This window comes from Alligator mississippiensis, chromosome 15 (assembly GCF_030867095.1).
Source record: "Alligator mississippiensis isolate rAllMis1 chromosome 15, rAllMis1, whole genome shotgun sequence".
NCBI lineage: Eukaryota > Metazoa > Chordata > Crocodylia > Alligatoridae > Alligator > Alligator mississippiensis.
Window position 1 is genome coordinate 8,210,819 of NC_081838.1, and position 23,975 is coordinate 8,234,793.

Here is a 23,975-nt window from a genome sequence, read left to right on the forward strand (position 1 = left end):
CTCGATCCCGGGTGGTCGCTGGGAGTCTTGATCCCACCGGTAACTAATCGCTTTCGGAGCAGGTTCCCCAACACCATCAATAAATCGGTGGAAACACCTGAGATCTTTGCACAGGCCGGGGCCTGCAGCAGGGGCACAGATTCTGCAGCGGCCCACCCAGGGCACGGGATGGAGAGGTCCTAGATCAGCGGCTGGACATCGGGGGTCCTGGGCAACCCTGCCCTCCTCCCTACAAGCCCTTTCCAGGCTGCCATCCTGAAGGCCCCTCTCACCACCAGGTCCTCTTTACCACCCCCACCCCGCACTCCCTTTGGGGGACCGGATCGGGCCCTTCCCTGTCAGAATCGGGCCCCCCAGCATCTCCAGTGCCAGCACCTCCGCGCCCACCCGGCTCCTGGGGAGAACAATAGGGGGTCTCCATTGTCCTCGGTGGGAGGGGAGGGGGGTCTCTATTGTTCTCGCTGGGACCGGCTGGGTGATGAGAGCCTAGAGCTCTCCCTGAGGGTGGGGGCAGGGGGGCTTTGCTGGTTATGGGTGGGGGGAAGGGGAGAGGGAATATCTGGCCTTACAGTTTCACCTTTAGCAACGTATTTCCCAGCTGACCCCAAGAAAACCCCCTTCCCACTACTCTCCCCCCACTTCCAGCTATTAGAGCCCCCCTTCCCCTCCGCAGGGTCACGCAGGGGACGCGGGAAGACACTCGTGGGACCCAAGTGCACCAGAAGCCACGCAGCAGCGCGGACACGCGGGGCGGGGGGGGGGCACAGGGGATGTGATGTGGAAGCCAAGAGGAAGGGAGCCTGAGCCTGAGCCAGCCCGAGCTGAATCTGGGGTGATGATGGTGAGGGGTCCTCTCTCCCAGATGGTCCCCCTCCCCCGTCTTTTTCAGTTGAGCCCCCGCTCCGTGGAGGCGACACGCGTGATTTGTGCACAGGCCCCGTCTGCCCCACGTTTGCAAACCCAGCTCCAGGGGACATCTCCACCTCTCAGCAGAGCTGAGATCCTGGAGCCACCAAGGCGGCCTTGCTCCAGACACGCGTGGGGGCAGCAGGGGCATTCCCCCCGGGGTGCCAAGAGGCAGAGGGACCCCGAGTCAGCTCTGTGGGCCCACTCCAGCGCTAGCATCTCTCCTGCTGCCTCTCTGGGCCCCGGCCTAGAGCCAGCCCCTGCCTACCTTGCAGAGTACACCGCCCCATCACACCTGCAGCGCCCAGACCCAGCACCAGTGCGCATGTCTCTCACCACCCAGCCACCTCTCTTTCTTTCTTTCTTCTCTCTTTTTTTTAAAAGCAAACTCTGCCCGTGGAGACCTTCAAAAAACCCATCCCAAGAACTCAAAGCCAAGCCGAAACTTTCTGCTCAGTTTTCAGCTCGGGGTGGAAGCTGCCTTCAAGGGCTTTATTGTCTCTGTAGTGAGCTGGGGGAGTGGGGGTGGGTCTCTGCTTCAGCTGTGATGTACAGACCTCACCGGCCTTATCTCTCGTTCACAAGCCCTGAGGATGGGCCGGGGGGTGGATCTGATATTCCTCCCTGATAAGGCTTCTGCTCCTCTGCTAGCCCTCTGGACTCCTTCCAACCTGCACACAGCCCAGCCTACCACACAGCAAAAAAACAACAACCCCCCCTCCCCAAAAAACCCAGACCCCCCCTCCCAACACCACCCGAAGCCCTCCAGGGAAGGCAGCCCCATCCACTGCCCTCCAAAGCACCCCTTTCAGTCCGATCCAGGGCCCACGATTTCAAGACTCAGCGAGCGAGCGAGAAGTGGGGGAAAAAACGAACTTACTGAGATCGCTTGGGATCCATTTGGGGAGATGTACCTTCACTCCCAGCAGCTTGAAACGTCGTAATCCACACTAAATGCCTTGTCCCACTGTCCCAGGATTAAACAGCTCTAGCAGCTGCGATGGTGGACAGTTAAGATTATATATGATGTAAATATATTGTGGGTTTGTCAGCTCCCCCAAACCATAAAACTTAGTTTAATGACATCACGTGCTCTCCGAGAGCCATTCAGGGCTTTTGCTTAAGGCTATCCACATAAATAACCTTCAAAAGTTTTAAACTACTAAATTCACATAGAAGCCATGAGTATTTCTCCTAATGTTCTCATGTTTCTCAGTGAAACTAAAAGCCTTTTGCTCCCCCCCCAAAAAAAATGTGCTGGATTTTTTTTTTAAAGAAATAATATGGAACTTGAGTGTGTTTGTTTTTTTGGGCCATTTTAAGTTCACCCTGTGTTGACACGGATGACAGGGAAAGGTAAGTAATTTCTTATTTCCTTCTTGGGGTTTGCAAACGTCTTTGGGCAGGGCTGGACACAGCAAACAGGGAAATAGGTAGCAAAAAAGTTCTCCAGGCAGCAACAATAATCACCAAGAGAGAGAGAGACAGAGAGAAAGAGAGACAATCGGTCCTGAAAAAAATTACTCTTTAAGAAAGACAGTGGTGAGGGGTTTGAAAGAGATCCATGGTTTTTTTTTTTCTCCTGGAAAGACAGAGTAAACGAATAATTAATCATAAGTAACTACACTGCTGCTTCGCATTATGGTAATGAAAAAAAAAAGTTTGAAGCTTTATGTGTTAGGGTTTACACTCCCTTCTCCCCCAGCAGAGAAAAGCACAGTGGGTCTGATTCTGTTAACTCTTAGCTGTCAACTCTCATTTTGCCTTGACAGCTTACGGATTCAAGGAAGGGAGGGGAAAAAAAAGCCAAGAGGAGATTGCTAAAGAGTAAAAATACAGTGCGGAAGGGGAAAGTGGAAGGGAATAGAGCCGAGCTACCAGGATACGCCAAGTTATTTTGTGTGCTTGAGCAATCACACAATGGATTTACGCAGCATGGGTTAAAAATAAAAACCTAAAAAGGAAATGATTGGAGCTGTTATAGGTCTCTATTATCCTATTTGAAATTACCCAAGGCCCACATAGTCCGCGACCACAACGTTAAGCAAAAACTGATCCAGGCAGGCAGAAATTTATACACCCAGCTTTGCTTTGCTTTGCAGTATTTCACTCCCCTGGATGTAAACCTGACAGTGCAGACAGAAAAAAAGGGGAGATTTTCAAGTCTTGACAGTAAAATTAAATGCCACCGTCTCTCTGCCAGCATTATTTGATACTTGTAACTAATCCCCACCACCACCCAAAAAAAATACAATCACCACAATAAAAGCGTATAAGCAGAGGCAACATCAGACCAGCACGTTGAATATAGAGCCACGAAATTTGAAGACGCGGTGCTAATTGTACCCTTAAAAGACTTGCAGGGCAGCCAGTAAAAGAAACTTTTGTTTCCAGGTTCAGGAAATGGATCCATTGTTTGAAATGTGTAAAGGAAATACTATAAAGTTTTATTGAGCCATTGGCTTCTTCAAGCGTTTGTTTCTACTGTAAATAGCTCTCGAGACGTGTAGGGAATGGCCTTCGGAGGGTGTGTGTTTGTGTGTGGACGGCTATACGCGCAGGTAGATGTGCAGGCGCACATGCGGACACGCGTGCATTTAGGTGCAGGTAGGCATGGGTGTGTGTCTCCTTTAGGTGCAGGTAGGCATGGGTGTGTGTCTCCTTTAGGTGCAGGTAGGCATGGGTGCGTGTCTCCTTTAGGTGCAGGTAGGCATGGGTGTGTGTCTCCTTTAAGTGCAGGTAGGCATGGGTGCGTGTCTCCTTTAGGTGCAGATAGGCATGGGTGCGTGCCTCTGTTTGCAAATGAGTGTGTGTCAGGATGCGTGTGTCTCTCGCTTTGCATGTGCCATAGACAAATATAGCCCCAGACACCTATGTAAAAACCTGGATATACACCCCCCTCACATACACACACACATACAGACACAAACCAGCCCCCCACGAGTACCGTATGTCCTATGTGAAGCCCATCACTCCAAGCAAGAGGGTTTTAGGGGGTTGTCCACGAGAGTGGGGCAGGGGGGGAAGCAGGGAGCAAAGTATCAGGGTTTTTGGCAGTCCGCCCTTCCAACCCCACCCCAGCAAATGCTCCCCTTCCTCCCCAGCCCCGCGGTGCCTTCTGCAAGCTCAAGGCACCTTCCACAAAGAGCTTCCCTCCTGCTAACACTGCGGGTGAAATCCTGACCTCTCGAAGCCAATGGGAAGTGGGTCCTACTTCCCCAGGATTTCCTCGGGAACCTCTCTTCCAGCAAACATGGGCTTCATTTTGTGCCTACCCATGCCAGGACCAGCTTGACCACTGGGACAGGACCCCTGCAGTGACTCAGACTCCAGAGCTCCCATGGAGATCACCTGCCTTTGCTTAGGGCGCTTCACATTGTTCCAAGAGTATGGGGACTTTGCAAGGTGGCTACTTTGGGGAGGCTTTTCTGAGCTCCAGCCCTGGATCATGTCACCTGCCGGCTAAGGGGAAGGGATCTGGAGTCTCAGATAAACTCATTGAGGGCTCAGCTGAAGACAGAGATGACTTATGCTTTGTATATTGGCCGCACTCATAGGCCTAACTCTCAGATACTTAGCCAGCCAGAGCACCCTCCATGCCTGCCCACCTCTCTCTGGGTGGCAAAGGGGGACAGACTGGTGTGGGGGAAAGGACTCCTCTCTCTCGGCACGGCAACCTTGTGCATTATTTCGCGTTTATTCAATATGACAAAATATAAGTTCCATGGTCTTTCACATATGAAACCGCAACCAATAAATATACGGAGTACAGTCTTGCAAAAAATAAAATAAAATAAAATAAAACAACCCCCAAAAAAACCAACATAAAAAGAGAGGTTACTAAAATGGACTACATTTAAACAAAGATGTACAAACGTGTTGTTTCTTTATATATATATATATATGTTTAGCATTTAGCAAATCGACATGAATGACGGCAACAAATAAATACACGATAATATTAGGTCCAGAGAATTCTCTTTCTCTGAATTTTTCTTCCCCCTCCACGTGCTTCTGCGTAGAGGTTTCGGGGTGGATTATTTCATAGTCCATTCAGGTCTTTACATATGTAAATAATCATAATTGGGGGGTGGGGGGGGAAGCTTAAGTCCAAGCAAAAACAAACAAACCCTTTTTTTTTTCAAAAATAAAACCTCCTCTCAGAGTATTTGCCCTGGTTGAGGAGAAGTGCATGGAGGAGGGAAGTCATGGACAGAGCCAGTCCACGATAAAGGTAAACATTTCCTGTTTGGACTTCAGAAAGGAAAAGTGAAGATGTCACAAGGTCCTTTATGTAGCTAGAGCTCAAGTAGACAGACGTGGACTCACACACAGTTACATGGATCCTGGATCCCAGAAGGTTAAGCCGATACTATGGAAAGATCCTGTGACTTGAGACAACTTACTTTGCGATGAGGGCTTTTCCTCTCCCATCCCAGACATCTTATGGATGTTATTCCTATGAGCATGGTTATTTCGGACTGGATAAAATAGAACCCCATTCACGCTACGGATCTTTTTTTTTTTTTTGAGCAACATTATTATTATTATTGTTATTATTATTATTATTATTATTCCCCAAAAACGGACATTGAAGAGACAATCTAAAGAGCTATACACTAAATTCTGCAGGAAGCTAACAGCAGGTTTTTTGCATACTAATAAGAGAACTCCTTTGTCTGATGGATTTGTGGGAGTATGTAACACAGTCCATTCAGCAACAAACTCCCCCCCCCACCCCCCACCCCACCCCAAAAAAAGCAAAATAAAAGGAAAGGAAAGTTTTCTTAAGGGAGGATGCAACCAAACTAGGGGAGATATTTTTGACTCTTCATTTGGAGAGTCGCCTTCCTACTTAGAGAGACTCTTTGCTTTTCAATTTGGAATCTTTCTTCCACTTCATCCTCCTGTTTTGAAACCAGATTTTGATTTGTCTTTCATTTAAGCATAAGTTGTTGGCAATCTCAATGCGCCTCCGGCGTGTGAGATATCTGTTAAAATGAAATTCTTTCTCTAGTTCCAGAGTTTGGTAGCGAGTATAGCTGGTCCTGGACCGTTTGCCATCTGTTTCTGGAAAATAAAAGACACCACATGAAAAGCCAAAACAATCCTGCGTTGGGTTTTTTTTCCCCCCCTCTCCCCCTTCTTTCTTTCTTTCTTAATTATAATAAAACCACAGACTAGAAATAAGTTGTGCCCAGAGCACTGGTAGTTTTAAACCAGCTCGAGGGGGGAGACAGAGGTCATCGGGAAAATTCTCATTTTATGAACACCTTGAGACTAAAGGGCTTTTCCCCACCACCACCCCCTTTTTTTTGGCTTCCCCCAAAAACATCAAACGCAGGGAGATGAGTGAGAACTGAGCCTAGCCCCTTGTTAAACAATAAGAAAGTGCACCAAAGAGGGCAATCTGTGTCTATGGGGGCTGAATTTCTTCTCCTGGGAAGGTGGAAATATAATACCTCTGTGTATGGGCGGGAGAAATTTTCCCTATTTTTTTTTTTTTTTTGGTCTGTGTGTGTCATGTTTTTTTAAAGATAACCCTACAAGAACGTGTGTATCTCGAGTTATTTTTAACCCCCCACCAAAAAAAAAAAAAAGAAGGAATATTGCCTTTTATACACGTTTTGTTTCTATGGTCCAATTATGCTGTCATAAATTTGGACGTATATAGCCTCTAAGCCTTTTAGTGGACAGTTTTACGAGCAATTGATGCCTTGGTCGTAAAATTTACGACCTCAGGTTTTTTTTATTATTTGCCCCGTATGGCCTATAAAACCAAAGCAAATCCTGTGAAACAAAATCAAGAAGTGAAAGTTTACCATGGCTCATGTGTAGTTTGGTCATCCACGGGTATATTTGTGGTGGTGGCTGTTGCTGCTGTCGTTGTGGTCCTTCTTGTTGTGTTCCCTGCACCGGCTCAATTTTGATTTCGCCAGTGCTCTTAGATCTATCTTCCAGCGCCGTGTTACCAGCCTTCTGACTGTAGATCCCTGGATTTAGTGGAGTCTGGTCGTCTCTGGCTAAAGAGTGCCCTGAAGAACCCATAACTGTGCAGGAAGGTCGATCGGGGTTAGATCTAGGGGTTGAAGACATGTCCAAACCGTTGGAGGAGCCAGAGGATGGGAATGTGATGCTTAGATCCAGCCCACTGTAGCAATACCTGGATGACTGAATCTCAGACACAGATCCATAATTCCCATAACTTGGCATAGAATAGGCAGGAACATTTTGGCTTTGCTTATAGAAGGAATTGGCTACGTAAGAACTCATGGCGGGTGCTTTGCACCCTTTTTTGATTACCCTTGATTTGTGGCACTTTGAAGTTGAGGGGGGTTTTTGTTCTCGAAAGTGCAGAATTTATAGGTGGGGATTCTTCTTTCTTTATTCTCTGTGCGCTGCCCAAATATGGGATGTTTAAATAGAGTCACGTGACTCGGTTGGCCAGTCATAAATTTGGCTTGATGACCCCGGGAGTTATTGATGGGAGCCTGTGAAACGTATCTGATATGTTGGCAAAAGCAGCCGGCAGGCCCCGGAGTGCGCACCGAGACGGCGAGGCTGCAGCGTCACCTGGTGCCAGGCCCGGGGTACAGCGGCTCCCAGAGCCCGGCCGGCATGCGAGGGGCTGGGAGGACAAGGGGAGGGGGGGCAGCGCCTGCCACAGCCAAGCGCCCTTCTCCTTCTCCCCAGGCAGGACCCGGAGGGCTTGGGCAAGCCAGAGAGCCGCAGCCGGGCATGGGCATCTTTGGGTGGCACAGGGGACTTGAGAGCCTTGGGCACCCACTACTATGGCCCTTCCCTCCTCTTGGGGCGTGCAAAGCTTGCACACAGCAACCTGTGCGTGTGTGTGTGTGTGCACGGGTGTGCACTCACACACATGCCCCTGGTCATTGCACATAGGAAAGCGTTGAGGTTTGTGTGTGGGGGTTTTTTAAACGACCCCCAAAAGGCCGCTTTGGGGAACTTTTATTTTATTTTATTTTTTTGCTGCCTCCATCCCTCGTTGCGTTGGTGTGATGCGTGCCCTGCATTTCCTACGCACCGGATCCTAACGTGATCCAGTTGCTCTGCAGGGATATGGGATCTTGCTGGGTGCGCCTCTTATTTTTTAGGGTATCACCTAACTTTCCGGGGCTGCATACATGGAGTGCACCCACGCTGTACACCCATCTGTGCATGTGTGTGTGTGTGTGTACGTGTGTGTTGTTTTGCACTGCACCCAGCGCTGCGTGTGTATCACTGGAGGGGAAACAAATAAAGTTATCTCCCCATAAATATTGCATGGCTTTTATCAGCGGTGTAGGTGGGGGGGACGACAAGGGCTCTGAAGTATTAAGCACGGGATGTTTCTGTCATGTAGCTACAGTAATGTGCCACAGTTTACAGTCTCTATTACCTTTACCGCCTGCAATTTATGGCTTGCAAAAGGATGCCTACCTCGGGGTGGAAGAGCAAGATCCCCTGCAAAGGGAGCTGGGTGCAATCCCGGCAGGGAAAGCCGAGTCTGGCCCCCCTTTTGCAAGCCTGGATGAAGCAGAGAGAGCAGTGGCCACCCCAGCACCTCTTTCGGGGCGTGCTGCTACGGATTCCGGAGCGGATCTTCTATTGCAAAGGCTATATCATCCTACCCATGGATTATAGGCTATGTAGGCGCTTTATAGACACATAGATATATGGCTATTCCTGTATACTTACATACATATATAAAAAAAAGCCCATTTCCCCCCCTACTGAAATTCAAAGCAGCAGTTTGCTTCCTTCTCTCCGCTTTCCTCAAGCCTCCAGGTTTTTGCACACATCTGCACCCTGAGACAGAATTATTATCGGCTTTGGGGCGTTGATTTTTTTTTTTTTTTTTTACCGCCTCTTTGCTCGCTTTTTCCTCCGCCGACGAACACGAGAGACAGAGAGGGGGGAAAATAAGCCAAGGATGGGACTGAAAGACTTCTCTGGGCTTCTCTCTCTCTCTCTTTTTTTTTAAATGAATATTATTTGGGGGAATGAGAGGGAAGGTTTTGGGGGTTTTGTTTCCAATTGAGGAGCGTTGGCAGAGGGGGGGTCCAGGAAAGAGCTGCCTGGAGCATTTCCGAATAACGTGGCATAGAAAATGACCGCCTCGCTGCTAAAAGCCTCAGTCCTGGATACAGCATCGAGGATCTGTGGCAGCCTTCGTTATACAGAATATAAGTCCTCTATACACTATACCCCGCCCTTCCTTTTTCGCCTAGCCAGGTTAGGGTCTAAATAAGTCTAGAGAAATGAGCAACTGCTTCAAGCTGGGTGCCCACCAGCCTTGCCCCAAAAGCGCTTCTTGAGACCTATAGACGTTCATTTTTTTCAGTCGTTGGACCTGTGTATTTTTTCTGGGTTTTTTTTTTTGTTTTGTTTTTGACTGGCGAGGACTTCAATTAAAAATAAAAATCCTCTGGGACCTTTGGACGTGCATTTTTTTAAAGCAAGAAGCGGGTAGATGCGTGGCTCCATGGGGATAACACGGCAGCGAGATGCAAACAAGGAGACGAGGCAACATATATTTGTGTGTATTCTCCCTTCCTTTTTGGCATAGGCTGGGGCTGGGAGAAGTCTGCAGGATGGGGAAGGGAAGGGGGGGTGGACTGAAAGGATCCGACTTCTAGGGATAACACAGAGGGGAGAAGTGAACTTTCTCCCAGGGTGTTTCCAGTGGGGCAGGCTTCGACTGAATCTCAGAGGCCACTCTCTAAACTTTAAAAATAATATTCAGTTTTATTAAATACTCAACAATAGTCCTCTGACATGACTTTTATACATGAGAGAGTGTAACACAAGGCTTTTTTTTTTCTTCTACTGCTAGAGAACGCCATTCACGTTATACTGCTGAACATTACAGTGCTAAACATAAATATAAATACAGAGACCACAAATACAGCTAAAAATATTCACACAGAAACTGTCACAGTTTGTAGTATGCAGTGATGACCCCGGGGTATTGTTTAAATACAAGTAGGTTACTCTTGCAAATGCTATATTTACGTGGAAAGAGGGGGTTTTCTTTTCCAGGGGAGGAAACCCATGGAGGAGGGCTGGCTGGGCTGGGTTTAATTTTTGGAGGATAATGCTCAACCGACTGCATAGAGTCCATCTTTACAAGAGCCACCCAACACAACAGGGGAAGACGTTTCTTTCTTTTTTTTTTTTAACCAGGGTGTTGCTTTAAACACAGTCCTTATTCAAAGTTAGATAAATAGGCAAGTGTGTGTGTGTGTGTGAGGAGGAGGAGGGGGGGATTGAGGGGAACATAAAAGGGACTGTGGAGCAAGTTATGAACTGTATATACTGAGAGGGGGGGTGGGGGAGGGTGTATTTTAATGTCCACATTTGGCTTCTTTTTTTTTTTTTTAATGGAGCCAAACATATAAATTGTGCCAGTGATAAATATAGCGTGTGTGGGGGGCAGGGCTGGAGGAAAAGGAGGGGTGTGTTTGGGGGGGGAGAAAAGGTGGCGGGGGGGGGGTGTAGAGCCGTCAATTTTCACTCCTTTTGCTTTTCCTCCTCTGTCTCTTCTCGCTTCTCCTCCTTGGCACCCAGGCTCTCTGCAGCCGCCCCCGAGCCCCCGCCTCCCGCAGACAGCGTGGAACTCAAGTTACTTTCTTTTTTCCATTTCATCCTCCTGTTCTGGAACCAGATTTTGATCTGACGCTCCGTTAGGCAAAGTGCATTGGCGATCTCGATCCGCCTCCGTCTTGTCAAGTAGCGATTGAAGTGGAATTCCTTTTCCAGTTCCAGGGTCTGGTAACGGGAGTAGATTTGGCGACCTCTCCTGCGGTCCGCTCCATAGCCGACCCCTACGGATTCAGAGACAAACCAAACTAAGAGCCATTAGTGAAGACCCAGGCAGGGATCTCCAGCCCCAAGAAGCCCCAAATCCAGCTCCCCTTCTCTCCCCCCACTTCCTCCAGGCTGAGCACACTCACCCTCTGCAAACGCTTGGTTTTATTTCCCCCCAAACTTAGCAAAAAAAAAAAAAAAATCTAATTAGTTTTTTTTTTCTCTACAGGGCTTTAATTACTAGAAATAAACCCTTCCTCTCCTGTACTGGCAAGACAATTTCATAAATCCCCCCCCCCCCCTTAGAAATCTGTCAAGGAGGGGTTGGGAGCTTTTAGCTTCCCCCCTCCTTGCCCATAAAACCGCACTTCCTCACCTCTCATTAAAACTTATTTCACCCTAGTAATATTTTGTACTTAACTCCAAAGCAGAGCCCACTGCACTTTATTATAGATATTTTACACTCTCGAAGTCTTTTAATTAGAAAGAGCATAACAAGCCATATTTGCCTGAAACAACTTAACAAATAAAAGGCCTGTAGCGGCAACTGTGAAGGAGCTATATTATTGTTTTTATGGGGCCATAAAAAGTAGCTGAGCCTGTTCTGCTGGGGAGACGGTCGTAAAGATGGTTCAGTTTATTTAATTTATATCTCCGAGCTGTAAAACTTACCACTGTGGGAGTTCATGCGCTGCATCCATGGATATATTTGAATGCTAGTTTTTTGTTCTTGCGAAGTGTTTCTGTTTTGGTCACTGGTAAAATCCTGTGCAATTGAAGTCTGTGTATTGTGTCCCATTGAATTCTGTCTGCAGCTAGAAAGCATGTCTTTTTCTTGGTAAAAGGCATTAGATCCATAGTCATAGGGTCCTCGGCTTGAGCTAAACACAACATTATCTTGCGGTGAATAAAAAGGAGAAGAATAAATCCGGTTTTGAGCTACGGCTGCTCCATAAGTAGAAAAATGCCTGACGGGATCATATGCAGTCGAATTGAGAGCTACATTGGGCAGGACCTCTTGCCCACTGGTGAGATGGCAAGACAACGATGGGTTTGTGAAATAGGAATTCATATCTTCCTCTACACCTGGCTGTATGATTTCTTTAATATTTATTTCTGTCTCCAGTTTGTAGCCTGAACTAGATTGTTATAGGGAAGGCTCTACTCCAGGACAGACAAAATGACAAAGTCAGCTGACCCAATTGGAGCCAATAGGAAGCTAGATGTCAAGAAAGGGAAAAATTGCTTTTGCTTCTGTTGATTCCCCAGTTGAAACTAAGTATGCATTGAAAGTAAGTCTTGAAATTCTAAATATAAGGTGGTTTGGGGAGGGGGGAGCAAGGGTGAGGGGCTGCAGGGGAGGGGGAGGGCTGTTAGGCAAAAAAAAAAAAAAAAAGCCTAAATTCAATTTGAAATTTCACAGCCAGATCTAACTTTTTTCCTCCTCTCTTTCCCTCCGTTTTTTTTTTTAAATGGACACTGTGCTTTAGCACCACAGTCTTTTTTTTTTTAATGTTTTCTTAATATCTGGTAACAAAATAGCCCAGCATTCAAAGTAATAAATCACAGATGTCCACAGAATATTAAGCTATAAATTCTCTTCGTTTTTTTTTCCTCCTCTCTTCTTCTTTTCACGTCGCACTGGTCAATATGAGGGAATCAAATGGTTGTGTTCTTTGGGAGAAAATATGACAGAAAGAGGGAACAAAACATGGCGACTGCTGAATGGATAGTGTGTCCTGTAGAGAATTCAAGGTGTTGGGGAGAAAAACTGGAATAAAAGACAGCAAATCTTCCGAACAACTCACGTTTAACCCCAAAGTTGAGGCTTTCTTTTAGGGCTGTTGGATATTTCTGTCTCCAATAGTCCCCTGACCATTTGGTCCTGCCAGGGTGTACATCTTCCACAATAACTACAGCCCCAAAATAGCAGCTGCTTCTATTTGTAATTTTTAGTTGATTGGAAACTCTTGGGTGAGGGCAACACCTCGTGTTTACGTTTGCAGAAATTTATGGGTCCAGATATTTACAGCTGGCGAAGACATTTCCATGGCAAATATTTAGTTAGATTAAAGAGAAGATGATATTATCTCTGCTCCTGGTGCCTTGCACCTCGCCCTAATTGAAATGAAGACAGCTAATCTAATTTTAATTTCAATCTCGAGCCATAAATTGCTTCTTAAATGTAACACATACCTGCTGATCTGTAAATATTGCGAGGTAGCTTCATCATGCTGGTGGCTTGCTATTTAAAAAAATCACTTATAGCAAGGGAAAGCCTGGCCTTCTCCACCCCCCCTCCTTCTTCTTCTTCTTCCTTCGGGTGCACATTTGATTTGAAAATTTAGGACTGGTGGCAGAGTGCTCTGGTGTGATGCAGGGCTGAGAGGGGGCATGGTGAAATCCGAACATGTGCATGTGTTTCCTTGCTATTAATCAATACCCTTAATTCCTTCTTAGCGATGTATCTCTAAAAAGATTTTAGTTGACAAAGAAGGGTGGGGGAGCTATATTTTTCCCCCCTAGCTATAACAGGAACCCGGATGCGAGAGCATTTTATGATCTTTTTTCCTCTCTGTAACAAAGCAAAGTAATCAATGGTAGCAATAAAGCCATAAAGGAGGCTACAACTGAAAAAAAAAGCGCGTGTATTCATCTTCTATAACATTAAGGCTTCCCCTGAGTGCCACTAGGAAAAAAAAAATAAAGTTTCTAACCAAAAAAAAAAAAAAGCAGATCGGTGATAGTACGCATCACGTTATTTAGCATATGTACCTTGTTAGTCTTGTTCCAGGGATCCCACCCTACTGAGCTCAACTTGTAGGCAACCTCGTGGAGATATCACAATAATACACAGAGGGAAGATTGACTGGAGTTTACTTTCCTCTGCGTTTCCTTCTGCTTCTCCTATTTCTCCAGGCATTGGACATTTTATACCCGGGGATTTTGGGGACACAAACAAACAAGCAAAGCGCTCCCCCTTGCAAATACCCTCCCTGGCCATGCACCCATGCAGATGCCTGAGGACACATGTATGTGCCCCAGATCATGTGTGTGGGGATGCGTGTTGCCTGTATGTACGCATCCTCCCTGCACACATTTAAAAGCGTGGTTACTTTGGAAACCAGCGATATATCCAGGAGATATGAAAATGTTGCAGTGGGCAGGAAATGGGGTGGATGGCTGGCTGTCCAGGAAGACTCTTTGCTTCTGGGTATGTCGCCTGCTTTTTAGGTACCCCTTCTAATCCCATGCAATGTGGGGAGTGCAAGTAGCATCAGCTCCTGCAGATGCAGAGTAGAGGAGCTTGTCCGGGGCTGGTTCACGTGGGGTGTTTCACCTATGGAAGCACATTGAGAACAATCCCAGCCTGGGCAAAGTTTGGGGGGAAAGTCGTGTCCTGGGTGGGATGATTTTTTTTTGTTTTGTTTTGGTCTAGGTGCTCAGGGGGGCTCTGGCAGTGGAGAACTGTGTGATAACCGTGTGACTAGGAGTCGAGAAAGTTAAGTGTTTTATTACTTCTGTAAACAGAGGGCAAGTCTTAAAAGTCTGGTGGATTTATAGTGAACACAACCCAGCTGCCGTAAAGAAACTTAAAATAGGACCCTCTTCCTACTGAAAATCTAAGTTCTTGGGAGGAAAAGCCTGTAACAGAATCAGATGGCGTTTTCCTGCTTGCGCCTCTCCCCTTAGCACATTTAATGCCCTGGATATTTCTCCCATTGATTTTGTTTTAAAAAGAGTATTGGGATTTCTAGAAAGCATTTCATCAAGGTATTTCACTCCCAAAGGGTTTTTTTTTTTTTCTCTCTCTCACCCCCCCCCCCCCCTTTGAAAACATGTACAGGGAAATATCCAGGGCGCTTTCTGGTTAAATTGGTCTGCAAACAATTATGTAAACTCATCAGCAGAAGCAAGAACAGATGTTTTATTAAAACTGCTACACAGCAGTGAAAATATGCGCTGCTCCTGGAGTAGTTCTTTAATAGCAGTTGCTCTTTGTTCTCAGAAATAAAGAGCTCACAGAAATCCGAAATAACATTCACCACTCATATGCCATATTCCTCTTTTTTTTTCTCCCTCCCCCTCTCCCTTCCCCATTCTGATGTTCACAGGAGAAATATATCACAGGAGAAGCCTCCCAACACACACACATACACACACATACATATGTGTGTATATATATATGTGTGTGTGTGTGTGTATGTATATATATATATGTATGTACATATGTATATGTGTATGTGGGTATATATGTATACACATGCACACCTACTCACGCACGCACACACACGCATATATGGGTGTGTATGTGTTTGTGTCGGAATTTTTTTCTCCTGCCCCCGCCCCCCCCCCCTTCCCTTTCTCTCCTCCACCTATAATTAGCGAATTGATGAACTGGTTTAGAAAAAAAAAGGCTTCAAAAAATGCAAGCCCAACACATGTGTTTTCTATCCCCAGTAATTACTGAAAGGAAACAAACCCAAATCAGTCCCCCCCCACACCTCTTTCCTCCACCCACCTTCCCCTTTTCCCAAACAGCCCCAAAAGCCTTAATAAAATTGCTACTGTCCGGATCGGATTCTGAATGCCAATTCAGACGCCTGCCTATTTGCTGGAGGAAGGGAAGGGGATGAAGTTGTTTGTGGCGGCTGGTGGAGCCTGCTAATGCAACTGCAGGGCAAATCCCACCGCCCTCTGGGAGCCCGGGCATCTTGCCTAGGTGCGGAGGCAGGTTGGCCGGGGGTGCTCTTCCCACGCAGAAAACCCCAAACTAGGGGCGAAGTGTTTTGCCTCCAGGGAAAATTAAGATGAGCTGTGGGGAGTCGGGGGGGAAGGGGGCTGATATCCGGAATCCACAGATCAGAATTGCGCCCGGGTGTGTGACTGCGTGTGCACAAACTCGGTGTATATTTTAAAAACACCTCCAGGCTCTGGGTGTATCCTATGTGCCTCCGGGTGATGTGTACACGGTGTACAGCCCTCGTCTGGGAAAAAAAAAGAGCGGCTAGAAAGCGTATATAAAGGTGTATACGTGTGTACGCAACCTTGAGCTGCGCACTCTTCGACACACAGGCGTGTAGAACACGCGTGTGCACACCCGTGCAGCTACATATGCACACATCCACATGCTCGGGGGTGTACACACAGGCATGTGTGCATACATGGCTGGTCTTCTCCTTGCAGCCCTCGAATAACACCGTGTTGGTGTCCGCGTTAAATACTCGGAGGCTGGTGGAAGTGATGCTATAGCACGACTTCCTCGTTTCAACTGATCTCACCTTCTACGTGTTATCTCTGCCTTAGGAGAGAAAAAAAAGATCTTGGCATTTATTAGGCACGTGAGGTCCTGTCTGGTAATTATTTAGCTGGGGCTTTCGCAGGAAATTTATTCCAGCTCTTTCCAGCAAGGCTGGCCTCATCAAATATTGCTTTGACACTAAATAACCCTTAAAAAAAACCCCTACAAAGCCAAACAACAACAACAACAACAACAAAAGCCCTATCAAAGTATCTGAAGATGCTTCGGCTTTGCTGCTACCCGGGCCACTGTTTCCCAGTCAGTGAGCTGTATTGTTTGCTGTTGCTTCTTTCCTCATCTCTATTGCAGTAATTACAGTCCATGAGTCTGGCAGCTTCTGATTAAAAAGAGAGAGAGGAAGAGAGAGAGGGGGGAGAGATGAAATCTCTCTTTCCACTGTATACTTTTCTGCCCAGGGATTGATAGACTGTTTACACTCTCGCCCAGCGCTGCAGACAGATAGTTTTTGCAAAGGAACAGCTATTTGGGAGGTTTATTTGCCAATTAAAGGCATCTCCTTGCCAAAGATGCGCAGATCAATAATTAGCAATAATAGCTATTTCTCTCTCTCTCGCTCTCTCTCTCGCCCCACTTCCCTTTTTCATATCTTTCCTCGAAGGCCATTTTTTAAAAATGAAATACCCTCCATTCCTGCAGTCTCCATGCAAGTGTCTGCAATATCCCTTTGCTCCAAAAGCAGGGCATCAAGACAGTATTTGCCATAAAGCCTGTTGGAAGCTCGGTGTAATGAGCTGGACCGTTCATTTCTCCTCTCCAGCCCCCAACCTTCCTATCGATCCGGTTGTGAGGCTGAAGAAAACAGATTTTAACTTGCATTTCGCTTTCTTTTTTTTTTTCCCCCTTCTTTTTTTTGTACGCCAAACTCGTTCGTGTTGCCCCACCTCCCAGCCACCCCGTCAAAAAAAAATGCAAATACTCCCCTTTTTTTTCTTCCCAAACTAAACAAAAATAATAGCTCCAAAATACCAAAGAGAGCCTGGTTTTCTCATCGCTTGTAAAGAACATTCTTCAGGCCTGGAAACATTTCCAGAAGGGGGGAAGGAAAAAAAAAAAGACTGAATTCTGGAAACTGTCAAAACACATGTCTCATAAACAGGAAGAAGTGAGGTGTGGGGTGAAGGAGAAATTCATCTAGCCCCTTTATTTAATTGATTCCCTTTCTCCCAAGATCTCAAGTTCTTCCTGACCCCGATAAGCGTTTATTTATATTTCTTTGCCTACATTTCTTTTGCAAGGGAATAAATGGCTCTTTGCGCCTGAAATATTCTTTCCAATCGCTGGATTGATTGATTGATTGATTGATCTTCCCCCCCCCCCCTTCACCAGATTTCTTGGGGAATCTCAGCGCAACAAAGGACGCCAGGATCGAAATCTTCCCCACCCCAGAAATGGATCTGTTTTAACTGACCCAGTAACCGTGTTGCAGCTAAACTTAGCTTCCCCTGCGACCTACCGATGCCTGAGGAATATATGGAGAGCAACCGAGTTGCAATGTAACTCTACGTCAAATGTCCCTTCGTTACTTGCACTTACGGATGAATCTCCTCGTGGCTCGAGGAAAGGCAAAATCAAGGTGTTTAAGGGGATACAAGGGGGGGGAGGTTCAATAATTGAGGGTTGAATTGCTTACGGGAAAGCCTGGCTGCCAAAAAACAAGCAACCCCCCACCCCCTAAAAAACAACTAAAAACAGCAACAACAACAACCCCCCCCCCCAAAAAAATATATTGCTTTGCAAAAGTGAGAAGGATCGTTTTATATCTGAAACGATCCTGTCTGAACGGGTCAGACAGGTATCGCGGCAAACTAACACGGCTGCGTTATGGGGGGCTTTAAATATCTATCTATCGCTATATCTATATTTATCTATATAATCTATATTTATCTATATATCTATATATACATATATGTGTGTATGTATGTGTATCTATATGTATATATGTATGTATGTATACATATATATGTGTATGTGTGTGTGTGTGTATATATATAAAAATAGTTTTATGACTTAGTATCTGGTGGCGGGAAAAAATATTACCTACACATTTTCTTTTTTTACATACAAGATAGCTGTATTAATGACGTCACACCGAGTTGTCATGGGCAATGGGAACCCGGCGTAAAAATCATTAAGAGCGATATTACCCATACGTGTATATCTCCAATTACTTATTCTGGGTGTACGGATTAAAAATAAAAGGAGTTGCCATTTTTATTACGTTCTGGGCCGCGAACTCAACAATGAAAAATTGTTGTCATTAACTATAGGCAGTTTCATACTTTATTGTTTGCAGATCCGAAAGCCGGAATTTAATCCGAGGGAAGGAGGGGGGGAAAAATAGAATAATTCAGGAAACAATATTAGTGGCGTTAATGATGGCTTCTTTAGCAGCGATCACTTAGGCAGAATTAAACGATATATTTGGAGACAGCCTCGGTGTACTTTGTTGAATTTATACGTTTACATTGTCTTTAATCGACCCACGATTTAATATTTCAGGATTTGCTTAAATACACTCGTATTTTCAAAGGGGGGAAGATCGGTGCCGAGATGACATGCCTTATCTATTTTTATGAGTTCACGTCCAGCGGGATGATTGAAAACACGGAGGGAAAAGAAAGGGGGGAAGCAACTTCTAAGTGAATGGGGAGAAAGTCAAAGAGCTCTTGGAAACTTTTTGAAGTCCCGGTGCTTTAATAGGGGGGTGATTATGGAAGTGGGGGGGGGGGGAAGGATCCTCTGCCTCTTGAAGGTACTAAAACTTCCCAGGGAATCCGGTCCTTATTGTAAGCCAACATTTTTCCCGCCCCCCCCCCCCCCCCTCTCTCTGCGAGCATTTGAACTGCCGGATAGACAACTCCTTTAGGGGGGGTTGCAATGCCCTCCCAAACCTGTCCCCCACCCCCCTTGCAGCAAAGAGACACCACGGTCCCCAGCTGCTGGCATGCAAGCTTCTGTCACTTGGTGGCAGTATACGGAACAAATAAACACCCAGCGGGCAGAAATTTCCACACGCTCCCACCAGACAAGTGCGGGGATTTCTCTACCTGGAGTAACAATAGCAAAAGCCACGAGAGTCCGGGGTTTCCAAAGACTGGAAGCTCTGGGGAAGACCCTTGTTGTGCCCCCAACCCTTCCCCAGCTTCTTGCTTTTGCAGCCTCCCTCCCTCGTTACGAATGGAGCCACCGGGTGGGGGGCACAAATTGGGTGCAAGGTATGTGCCCACAATACTGCTCCGGGCCCCGGGACACCCATCTCTCGGCCCGGTCCTGGCTGCCCCCCTCCCTGGGCTGTGTTTATTTCGGAGGTCCCACAAACACTGAGCCAGACCTTAAAGTTTGGGGCTCTTTAAGCAGCTTATTAATGTAACCCTCCCCACCCTCCCTTAGCACAAACCAGGCACCTTCTGCACTGGGGGATATAGCTCCCATCCTTTTTTTTTTTCTTCCCCATACCCCTCCCTAAAAATCAGGCCTTTCGGAGCTCAGGTTCTCCACCCTGAGCTGAAGCCGAGGAGAGATCCTTTTTATTGTCAGAGCGAGCCGTGCGTTTTACACCCCCGAAGAGCTAAGAGTAACCAGATCTGTCTCTCTCCTTCCCGAACAGAGCAAAAAGCATTGCCTTGGAGCCTGAAATAGGGACTCGGGAGCTTTGAAGTAGGGCCGGGGGGGGGGGGGGGGGAATAAATGAAACCCCTAGGATCTCGTCCTATGACGAATTCCTTTAAATCCAGGAGTCCCCCCAGCCCCTCCAAAATTTATTCCTCTGCAGCGTTGGCTGCACAAAGCTTCGGCTATCAACATGGCCAAAAATAACATGTATTTCTGCATTTGTGACCGTGCTCCAAACCCATTGAAAATCGATCTTCCCTTAAGCAGAGGCACTAAGGCAAAGATTAGCTTATCATATCCCATATATTATTCTGGGGGCCGAGGGGGCTTTTCCAATTCGTTCCCCCACTCACCTCCGCGGCTAACGCTCGCACAAGTTTGGAGGATGTCTTATTCCTGGCTCCTCGCGGCTGTTAGTGCAATTATATATTTAGAGTTGCACAATAAAAGTGTCCGGACCCTGTTATAGATTTGGCATAATGAACCACAGGCGTGCGCACACACCCACACACGTGTTATATTTATCCCAGGCTTATCTAATCGCTCACACACATTATGGAAAGAGATCAAGTGAATTTTAGAGTATCCCTGGTTCCCAACAACATGGGGTTGGGGTTTTTGGTTTTTTTTTTTGTTGGTCTCCGCTCTTCCTAGTCGTGGTGAGGGCCCCTAAGCTTTCAGCTAGAATACGGTATATATATATATATATATATATATATATATATAGATAGATATATATATATCTATATATATATAATCTCTCCATTAATAAAAGATGAGAAATTCAGGCGACAGAATTTATACTGCAATAATGCGCCAGTTTCCACGTTTATACGGGCGAGCTCGGTAGGGGGAGAAAAAAAAATCTCTATTTTTTTTCCCCTGCAAAGTACCTGTCAATAGCACGTGGCTATTTTACTATAATCTCTCCTGTGTCCTGATGTTATAGATAAAAGGAGCCATTTATTTCCTCTGGTTTAGTGTGCAAAACTCGGAGAATATAAATCACGGCGTTATTCAGTCCTAAAATGTTTCTCTGCATTGCAAGTGTATGAGCGATGACAATACGTCAGGCTAAGTAGAAAATCGATGCATTAAAAATTGTTTTGTGCATAGGCGATCGCAGGCCTCACGCAAGCAAGAGGGATCCGACGGAGCGATCGGAAACAGCGGAAGCAACACATGCCCTGGGATCACGAAGGGGGGAAAAAAGAAGGAATATTTTCTCCCCCTCCCGGAATGAGCTCGAGATCCGGAGAAGAAGGCAGACAGATTTAGTCTGAAAGCACTCAAGGATCCTATTTCTGTAATCATGTGGTTCCAATAAACGCTCATTGTTTGCCCATAAACTGTCTTTACGACTTCAGAGATCGCAGCAAACAGTCTCCCATCGTGTTTGCAGAAACAAAACCAAGGCAGAGTTGTCTCCCTGGCTTCCCACCCCCAGCTCAGGATACACTCGTGCTCTCCTTTAAAGAAATAAAATCATCTCAGGAATGAGCCTGCCAGAAATTGCCCCCTCGAAAGACGCCAAATAAAACTCGCCTCTTTTTTTTCCCCCATTCATTAGAAAGCAACTGTTTTCAATTTACCAGGTCGCATGGCTCTTGCATGAACCGAAGACGCCGGCAATTTTTCGAATCATAATAGTAATAGCAGTAATAATAATAATAACATAATACTAACATGAATAGCAGCAATAATAATAGTAGTAGTAACAATAATGATAGTGATGACGATGGTAGTAGTAGTAATAATAGTAATAATAACAACAATAATAATAATACACGGCAGGAATGATCAGGTGGATTTAACAATATTTCTCAAAACAACCTTTAAGACAAAGGATAGAAGCACATGTCCCTTTTTGAACCCTAGCAAGTTCTTCCTCTCCTTTTTTTTTTTTTTTAATAGTTATTTTTTTCCACGCCACACAGAGAAATCAAATTAAGAATCAGTCCCAGGGAACTTCTAAACCACTCAGATCACTTTAGATAACCTCTGGCGAGTTCCCACTGGAAATTAAAGGACAGAAGAGGCCGTATTTTTTTGTAACCCAGGAAAGCAGAAAGTATCCCTCCGTTGCACGGTTTAAGCCTGAACTCAATCAGCTTGAGAGGTCCTTTCGATAAGGCGATCAATCCATATATTGCATTCATATAGCTGGGACCCCTCAATAATTTATAAGAAGGCAGGGACCAGCAATTTTTTTTGCCACCCTTCCCCCCTTCCCAGCCCATAGTCACAACAACGTCTGTTTTATCTTTTACTTTATGGTATCATTTTATATGCCCACCATTTTATACTGTGACTTCCAGCCACAGGAGTTTCGACTGCAAACACAGACACACAGTTCACGAAAAGCCGGCATGCCGAGGGGATAAGAAGGAGGAAAAAAAGAAGAGAAAAGAAAATTAAGCTAGAACAGCGCATCCCTTAAGTGAAACCAATACGTGGATCGCTTTCTATAGTAGTGTGGACAGCCTGATATATAGAGAGCTAGAGATATATGGAGAGCTGATATAGAGAGCTAGAGATGGTAGGTATCTAGAGATAGATAGATAGATAGATAGATAGATAGATAGATAGATAGATAGATAGATAGATAGATAGATAGATAGATAGATAGAGATGTGTCTGTGCGTGTGTAAGAAGAAAGTCTCCTTTCCATTGCACTCACTAAAGGTCCTTCAGGAGGAAAAGGTATTCAAAGACAAGGGGGAAATAGATGCTGAATAAAACTCTAGGGGGTCAACATCATGGGAAACCCAGGTGGAATTAGCAGGAGCACCCTCATGTAAAAAGATGCCTGCAACTTGTGTCCATAGGGAGCAGAGCCGGGAGAAAAGGTTTGCAATCTCCTGCCGAGGGCCAGGAGCACAATAGGGGGAGAAGAACCGGGTTCGTGGGAAGCTCCCAGCCCAGCCGCCGGGTGTGAGTGGAGGTACGGATGGGAGGGTGAGCACAGGATGGGTGTTTTCTTCTTCTTTTTTTTTTTTTTTTTGGTGGTGGGGGGTGGGAAGAAATTCGGAATAAAACCAGGCAGACGAACCTGGCCTTAAATCATGTGCTGGAGGCAGTGGGGGCTGGGCGTGCAAGGCCGTGTTTGTTGCACGCACACACACTCACACATCCCCCCCCCCCCGCCATAATTGCTCATTAAAAATGGCACAAACCGCTTGAGTGAGACGGCGGCTGCTAGGACGCTTCCTGGATGCGGCTCGCGGCCCGCACTGCGCATGTGTGCTCAGTAGACACCCCCTGATTTCCTCTTATGAAAAGTTTGGGGATTCTTTTATATAGAGAACTATATGGAGGTATTGGCTCTGGTGCTTAGGGCTTGCAATCCACAGCTGGCCCCTGCCCTCTCTGCCCACCCCCCTCTTATTCCCTCCCCCACCCAACACCCATCTTGCAATCCCCCCCCCCTTTAATTTTAACTAGTAGATGGTCCATCGGATGCATCTGAGGCCTTCCAGCAACACCCCCTCCCCTCTCCCCACACACACCCCCCGCCACCCCCGTGAACACTGCACCATTGTCAATGCAAAAGCAGGCTGCAGCAAGCATCCCTGGCTGTCTCCAGCAAACCAGATCGGCACAAATGTGACATCAGCAGGAGCAAGCCCCTCTTCCCCCGAATTAACTGCATTGGTGCCGAAGCCCAGCACAAGTCTACCATATCCAAGCTACACCCCTCGCTCGCAAAAAAAAAAAACCCCGATGCATCATTATCTTTAACACCCATTGCTATGGATCATTAGTTACACATTTTAGCCAATAAGGGAACACTTACCAACGTTGCCTGTCTCCCCCTCTCCCTGTCTCTCTCTGTCTCTCTCTCTCTCTTTCTCTCTCTCTCTCTTTCTGATCCACTGACGCTGCAGCTCAGCTCCACAGAAACATTTTTTTTTAAAAAAAAGGAAAAATAATCATAATAATCATATAAAAAAATAAGAAAGATGGAAACCAAAGCGAAACAGTTTCTTCTCTGCTTGGACAGGGGATGGGGGGAGCTTAGCAAGGCATAGCATGGGGTTTTTTTCCCTAAAAAAGAAAAAAAAAGGGAAAAAAAAACGGTATTTACAACTCCTTCTGCCCCTGTTCACTGCATCGTCCAAAGGAAATATACTGCGTTTTGCCCCTAGGGGTTGAGAAAAGGAAGCAAGCACGAGACGCAGCAGTAAACACATTATATCCCAAAATGCCCAAGGCAACCAACACTTCCAACCCCAAGGAGAGGAAAAAAAAAATCTAGATCTCAAAAAAAATAATAATAATGATGCTAATAATGAGGGGGGAAAAATACCATCCTACCCCTGGC

General features: G+C 46.1%; 3 protein-coding genes and 1 long non-coding RNA gene across 11 annotated transcripts in view; 1 reads left to right on the plus strand and 3 right to left on the minus strand.

The window, feature by feature from the left end:
• Positions 1-9,533, minus strand: part of HOXC5 (homeobox C5) — a 70,228-nt gene extending 60,695 nt beyond the window's left edge. For all 6 annotated transcript variants that reach the window (XM_059718077.1, XM_059718076.1, XM_059718078.1 and 3 more), the window contains exons 1-2: positions 6,729-9,533; positions 1,787-5,976 (exon numbers count right to left, since the gene is read on the minus strand). In XM_059718077.1, the coding sequence (XP_059574060.1) occupies positions 5,762-5,976; positions 6,729-7,179 (666 nt within the window). In that variant the 5' untranslated portion in view covers positions 7,180-9,533 and the 3' untranslated portion in view covers positions 1,787-5,761. The remainder of the gene's footprint in view (positions 1-1,786; positions 5,977-6,728) is intronic.
• HOXC4 (homeobox C4) overlaps positions 1-23,952 on the minus strand; it is a 41,582-nt gene extending 17,630 nt beyond the window's left edge. For 2 of the 3 annotated variants that reach the window (XM_059718069.1, XM_059718070.1), the window contains exon 1: positions 23,448-23,952. The gene's annotated coding sequence lies outside the window, so the exon portion shown is untranslated. Of the gene's footprint in view, positions 1-1,786; positions 1,863-23,447 lie in introns of those variants that run through there. The other variant, XM_059718071.1, reaches the window with a different exon arrangement.
• Positions 2,171-21,000, plus strand: LOC132245523 (uncharacterized). The gene is made up of 2 exons (XR_009457260.1): positions 2,171-2,262; positions 20,768-21,000. It is a non-coding gene; the product is annotated as an uncharacterized LOC132245523 (long non-coding RNA).
• HOXC6 (homeobox C6) lies at positions 9,630-14,516 on the minus strand. Its single transcript, XM_006278450.4, has 2 exons — positions 11,389-14,516; positions 9,630-10,733 (listed from the first exon to the last, which is right to left on the minus strand). The coding sequence occupies exons 1-2, from the start codon at positions 11,786-11,788 to the stop codon at positions 10,420-10,422; spliced, it is 714 nt and encodes a 237-aa protein (XP_006278512.1). The 5' UTR covers positions 11,789-14,516; the 3' UTR covers positions 9,630-10,419.
• Positions 23,953-23,975: the final 23 nt, after the last annotated feature.

Bases quoted from the DNA above. Each gene is read 5' to 3' on its own strand.
- HOXC6 (XM_006278450.4), bottom strand. From the start codon at position 11,788: ATGAATTCCTATTTCACAAACCCATCGTTGTCTTGCCATCTCACCAGT. The intron at 10,734-11,388 runs GTAAGTTTTACA...CTGAATCCGTAG, and splicing joins GCGCATGAACTCCCACAGTG to GGGTCGGCTATGGAGCGGAC.